Below are 6476 nucleotides of genomic sequence, written 5' to 3' on the forward strand. Positions count from 1 at the left end.
AGGTGTTGTGATCACAAACATTACAGAGTGACCCCCCCAAAAAAGAAAGGAAAAGGTTGTTAGGGGACCCAGATTGAGGGGCAGGCGAAGTTCTGCTTTTTTGTGTCCCGGGGTCGGAGCCCATGTGCAGGTGCAGCGCGCATGTTAAGGGGCTGGAGCAGGGTGGCCGGCTTGACTCGTGTGTCTTGCTGAACTGAAGCACTTTCCAGGATTTCAGAAAGGGCGCTTTCAGTGTGTTGATACCGAAAACTGAAATTTGCATCTAACTGACGAGTGTGAGAAATGTTCCTGAGAAGGTCACTGTGGCTCAGGAGCTACATAAGTGAGATCATACAGTGAACCGGGCTGGGGTCATGGCTGTGCAGTCTCCCAACATCCTGAGACGTGTCCCATTATCTCAGCAGGAGAGAAAAAGAAGGAAAAGGTGCCTCAGTGATGATGTTGAAATGGGGCTGGAGGTGTGCACGGGGTTGGTTTAAAAAGGTCCTTAAGCTGCCTCGGGAAGGAACGGTTGGGGAGGGACAAATAAAAGTTCGGCTTCCTGCATAGCTCGGTGGCCTGAGGGTGCTGTCCGTCTGGGAGCCGGCCGCCAACCCAGACAGAAGTGCTGCTAGCCCAGAAATACAGTAGAAGTCCATATGCTGCGTTTTCCAGTTTCTGCTGTTAGAAAGTTTGGGGGAGAAAAAGGGGAGACTTTGAAGTATTTTGTTTATACTAACAGAAGAGAAAAGTTCTCCTAAGAAAAAAGCTGGTGGCAGGAGTGTAGAGGAGTAGCATATGGCATTAAAAGGAGCACAGCTGGAGGTAGCATTTCCATCTGAACATGATGTCAGAGCAGCTGACAGCCTGCCATCTCCCAGCCTTTTATTCTACCACACAGACAGGGAGCCAGTGTGTGCGGGTCTGTGGTGGAGAAGGCATCTCCTTCCTCGCTAACATCATCTCCACTCTGCATCTGTCTCTCTCAGTCTGCTTTTTTTCCACCGATGTAACAGACCTGGAGCCAGCCAGCCTCAGAGGAAAGGACTTAATCAGGTTTATGTGTCCGAAAGGTAGGAGTAGCAAGAGATTAGACGGAGCATATTTGTGTTTTGGTGTTTTGTTTATTGAATTTAAAAAAAAAAAATCACATTACCTTTCTAACCCAGTTTCGGAATAATGTATGAAATGGAGTATGAAATGAACATCTTATTGGAGTTGCAAGTCTTGGGGCTTGGGTAGTTTTAATTTTTATCCCTTTTGCTGGAGAGCAAGGAAGGAACTTTAATACACAGAAATATTTCAAGTTTTGAAATGTTAAGAAACGCTTTGACGTACTGCTTTTTGAGATCACTTTGGATTAAAATGCTTTATATTGTTGTTGTTCACTGCTGTTTAGATTCCTTTTGCTTTGGGGGTCGGGGAGAAATGGTAACTCTGTGGAATCCACATTCAAACTTACATGAGAAGATTATTCTAGTTGAGAAGCTGGGTTGTTGTGTAATTAATTCCACTGTGAAACTTTATTCTTCAAAAACATTCGGCAGCACTGCTGAAACATACAGCTGTGTGGTGCTTTTGAAACCGAAGGTTTTTTAAAAAGAGAGGAAAAAAAAAAACAACACAAGAAAACTTTTGTCCTCGGGAGAATAGTTTGACTGGCTTCCTCATTTCTCTTTCCAATATATATTTAAGAGATCTTTTATTTCAGCATAACAATAATTATTTGCAGGAGTTTTTGTGTTAGCGACTAATTTAGAACTTGTAGGGTTGAGCTGCCTGAATTGGCCAGACAGCTGTAATCGCACTCCTCTGTTCTTAATCTCTTTATCTGGGCAGCAGCTGCCATATGGCCACCGTCAGCTGGATCAGATGTTTATAAGCTTCCTTCTTCGGCCCTCTCTGTCCTCTCAGCCTCCTAATTTGATCACGGCTACCTTGTGAGCTGCCCTCCAATCTTTATTTTTAGCCCTCTCAGGGATTAGGATTGATGTGCGCTGTGGGGCACTCGGACTGATTGTATTGTACATCTTGGGGGATTCCGCGGTGGCATCCAGCAGACTGGTTTGGGGGTTAGGGTGAAAGTTTCAGCCCACCTTGGGCAAAGTGTAGAAAAAGCAGGGAAGGAATTTCTAAATATGAAATGACTGTGTGTGTGCCCATTCTCCAAACGTGCTTTCTGGGGTGGGTGGGTGGAACCCTGCTTCTGGCACAGGAAAGGGGAAGTGGGGTTTTCTTGGGTTTTAAGGAGTTGAATTTTGACCCATTGTACAGCTTCGCCTTGCCTCTCCCTCCCTTTCATCCCCCCTTCACCAGAAAACCAGGGCAACAATGCGTATTTGAAAGAATAGAAGCTAGTGGGAAAGCAAAATATATCAAGTTATGTTGAAACAAAGTATTTTCTGTTGACAGAGGTAAGGCAGAGTCAGGGGAAAAAAATAGTTTCTCTTTTTCTAGTTAGGCTTTTTTTTTTTTATGTTGAACCTGTAAAGCTTTTGAATTTCATTTGAACATAATATGCCTTTATTTAAAAGTTTGAATTAATTTGAATATGGAACTCATCTTGCTTTTGCAAAGGATCAAAGTTTAGATAAGATTTTTTTCAGAGTTAAATAAAGCCCTGCTGGCTCCCAAGTCTCTAGAGGTACAGATTTTCCAAAGAAATAATAACCATTTTTCTCAATTCATTAAAAAAATATTTGGATGGGTTCGTAGTAAAGATGATCTTTCCCATCTGTTGGCGCAGCTCCTCCTGCCTCGTACGTGCGCGCTGTACCTGAAATCTTGGGCATACACATCTGTTTTTACACGCAGGGCTTTTGTTGTGATAACACTCTGACTCTAAAAGAAAGTTGTTTGCTAATTCCTGGACTAATTATGCGATTTCATGATGGGTTTTTTTAAAAAATTATTATTCAACCGAATGTGTATGTTTAAATTGTGCTCTGTAAGCACAATCAGGTATCAAAAGTAATGAAAAGGATGGTCAAACAAGTTTCCCGAATCTTCCAGAGTGTGCTGGGACTTCTCTTTGTTCATTATGAGTTGTGCCCTTTGAAATTCAAGCTATTTTGTAGGTTTTGTGGGACTTAATTTGGTGAGGAGCGTTCACTACATGCTTCTGGGAGGGGTCTCCGTCCTTACTCTCAGTAAGAGACGGTCCTGAAACCAAGGCTTTGAAAACTTGACTGAAAGTTCAAGGGAGGTGGGGTGCGTTGCAGACGGTGGGGCTGGGGTGCGGCCCTGTGGCCAGCGTGCCTTCCCTCCCCGCATTTGGGTGGTGTGCATGTGATTTGGTGGTGTTTGGGTCAGACGCCTGATTAAAATTCAGGGACGTGTGCCCCGGCTGCCAAGCCGAAGGATGGTTTTTGTGTGGGGACTGGCGTGGCAAGTTGTGAAGTGGCTCTCACGAGAAATGCCTCTCTCCGCAGGTTATGAGGACAGCATGGAGTTCCCAGACCACAGCAGGCATTTGCTGCAGTGTCTGAGCGAGCAGAGGCACCAGGGCTTCCTTTGTGACTGCACGGTGCTGGTGGGAGATGCCCAGTTCCGCGCGCACCGCGCCGTGCTGGCTTCGTGCAGCATGTACTTCCACCTCTTCTACAAGGACCAGCTGGACAAAAGGGACATTGTTCATCTGAACAGCGACATTGTTACCGCCCCGGCCTTCGCTCTCCTGCTTGAATTCATGTATGAAGGGAAACTCCAGTTCAAAGACTTGCCCATTGAAGACGTGCTCGCAGCTGCCAGCTATCTCCACATGTATGACATCGTCAAAGTCTGCAAGAAGAAGCTGAAAGAGAAAGCCACCACCGAGGCCGACAGCACCAAGAAGGAGGAGGACGCCTCGAGCTGCTCGGACAAAGTCGAGAGCCTCTCCGATGGCAGCAGCCACATGGCTGGCGACCTGCCCAGCGACGAAGAGGAGGGCGAAGAGGAGAAACTGAACATCCTGCCCAGCAAAAGGGACTTGGCCGGCGAGCCCGGGACCATGTGGATGCGCCTGCCCTCGGACTCAGCAGGCATCCCCCCGGCGGGCGGGGAGGCCGAGCCGCACGCCACAGCAGCTGGAAAAACAGTAGCCAGCCCCTGCAGCTCCACCGAGTCTTTGTCCCAGAGGTCTGTCACCTCCGTGAGGGATGCGGCAGACGCTGACTGCGTGCTGGACCTGTCTGTCAAGTCCAGCCTTTCGGGCGTTGAGAATCTGAACAGCTCTTATTTCTCTTCACAGGACGTGCTGAGAAGCAACCTGGTGCAGGTGAAGGTGGAGAAAGAGGCCTCCTGTGATGAGAGCGATGTTGGCACTAATGACTATGACATGGAGCATAGCGCGGGGAAAGAGAGCGTGGGCGCTCCTCCCCGGGTCCAGTACGAGCCGGCCCACCTGGCTCCGCTGCGGGAGGACTCGGTCCTGCGGGAGCTCGAGCGGGAGGACAAAGCCAGCGACGACGAGATGCTGACCCCGGAGAGCGAGCGAGGGCCGGGGGAGGGCGGCATGGAGAGCAGCCTGCTGCCCTACGTCTCCAACATCCTGAGCCCGGCCGGCCAGATCTTCATGTGCCCGCTGTGCAACAAGGTCTTCCCCAGCCCGCACATCCTGCAGATCCACCTGAGCACGCACTTCCGCGAGCAGGACGGCATCCGCAGCAAGCCGGCCGCCGACGTCAACGTGCCCACCTGCTCGCTGTGCGGCAAGACCTTCTCCTGCATGTACACGCTCAAGCGCCACGAGAGGACCCACTCGGGCGAGAAGCCCTACACCTGCACCCAGTGCGGCAAGAGCTTCCAGTACTCGCACAACCTGAGCCGCCACGCGGTGGTGCACACCCGCGAGAAGCCGCACGCGTGCAAGTGGTGCGAGCGCAGGTTCACGCAGTCGGGGGACCTGTACAGACACATCCGCAAGTTCCACTGTGAGTTGGTGAACTCCTTGTCTGTCAAAAGCGAAGCGCTGAGCTTGCCCACTGTCAGAGACTGGACCTTAGAAGATAGCTCGCAAGAACTCTGGAAATAATTCTATATATTATATATATATACATATATATACATAGATCTCTATATATATAGTTGTGGTACGGTCTAAAAGCAGTCTTGTTTCCTGGAACTAAAAAGTTGGGATATTAACTTGTTTTTGCACTTTAGAATAGCATGAGAATCTCACTAACTTAGCATCCTGATAAAAGAAACTTTAGGGCAAGTCAGAATAGAGAGGTGTTTTTTCTCTGAGGGGCAGGGGAAGTAAGCCAATAAGAACCTTTGAAACAAATCGTCCTATCGCAGAAGGCGTGCATAGGGCTTCGTTTTGTCAACACTGCATTGTCTCGAGGTTCCCCCCCCACACACACACACACACTATTTTTTTGTTTGGAAGTAGAAATTCCCTCCAGTTTTATTAGCCTCTTTCTGTGTCTCAGATTGCATGAATCTTTTCTGGCTGTTGGAAACGGGAATGCTTTTAGACCCAAATGGAAAATTTCTGAAATGCTGGATTATCTATTTTTAAACAAGCAGTTGACTTTAAAACTTTCTGTGGCAACTTCTGGTTTTCTGACGGTTCCCAGTGAGAGCAATGATGAGCGTACACTGGGTCACTGGGACCCTGTCTTTGTGAAGGTTTGCTGGGGATGAAGAGGATAGTGCAGCTTCAGCAGTGTTGAACTGTGTTGAAAATGTGAATTACTGTCATTGTATACTGTAATTGATTACACGGGCTGGGGGGGGGGTGTCAAAGAACTTGACAGGTTGTGTTGATGCTCTTAGTTGAGTCTTGAAGAGTAAATATTAACGCTACAGAAATGCATGAGTTTCGATATATTTTTGTCTTTGTTTGCATTGTATAACTTTAACGAGTGAGTTTAAAATTATTTAATTTCCTTAGAAAAAAAAATAGCACCATTCGGAAAATAACCTGGTGTTATGAAGAACGTAAATGCACTGTTTTTATTTTTATTTTATATAATTTAAATCGACTTTCCCACTGTTTTTAAGTTGAAACTGTTAAGCTGAATAAAAACTTAAGCTGCAAATTGATAACTTCGCTACATAACAAGGAAAATATAAATGTTTACAAACGGCTTAAAGATTTGCATGTGCAGTGCGCATTGATAACAAACTTCTGATGGCCCGGAACCCGCGCCGGCTCCAAGTTTAGGTGTCCACATTTATACCCGGTTGAGCATCTGTAGAATAACTACTGCACAAATTGACAATAGGTCATTCTTTTTTCTTTTGCTCCCTTTCTTTTTCTCCCCTTCTTCCTTACCCGCCCTCCCTATCCCACCTCCCACCAGCAGCCCCGCGTGCGCTGTGGTGACCACGCGGGGCGAGAGCATTTTGCACAGTGTTTGTTTTCCTGTCTTGCACTTACAAATAAGGTCTATGGGAGTAGCATGGAAAACGTTGGCTGTTTTTCCCTTTTTTTTTTTTTTAATTGCTTTTGTTTAAAATTTGATCGCCTTAACTACTGTAAACATAGCCTATTTTTGTGCTTAAGATAC

General features: G+C 47.0%; 1 protein-coding gene across 1 annotated transcript; it reads left to right on the forward strand.

The window, feature by feature from the left end:
- Window positions 1-19: 19 nt before the first annotated feature.
- On the forward strand, window positions 20-6177 carry ZBTB18 (zinc finger and BTB domain containing 18). Its single transcript, XM_006757513.2, has 2 exons — window positions 20-1052; window positions 3411-6177. Exons 1-2 carry the CDS (start codon window positions 824-826, stop codon window positions 4991-4993), a joined length of 1812 nt encoding a protein of 603 aa, XP_006757576.1. The 5' UTR covers window positions 20-823; the 3' UTR covers window positions 4994-6177.
- The last annotated feature ends 299 nt before the right edge of the window (window positions 6178-6476 follow it).

The sequence above is a fragment of the Myotis davidii genome, unplaced genomic scaffold (assembly GCF_000327345.1).
Source record: "Myotis davidii unplaced genomic scaffold, ASM32734v1 scaffold754, whole genome shotgun sequence".
NCBI classification, from domain to species: domain Eukaryota; kingdom Metazoa; phylum Chordata; class Mammalia; order Chiroptera; family Vespertilionidae; genus Myotis; species Myotis davidii.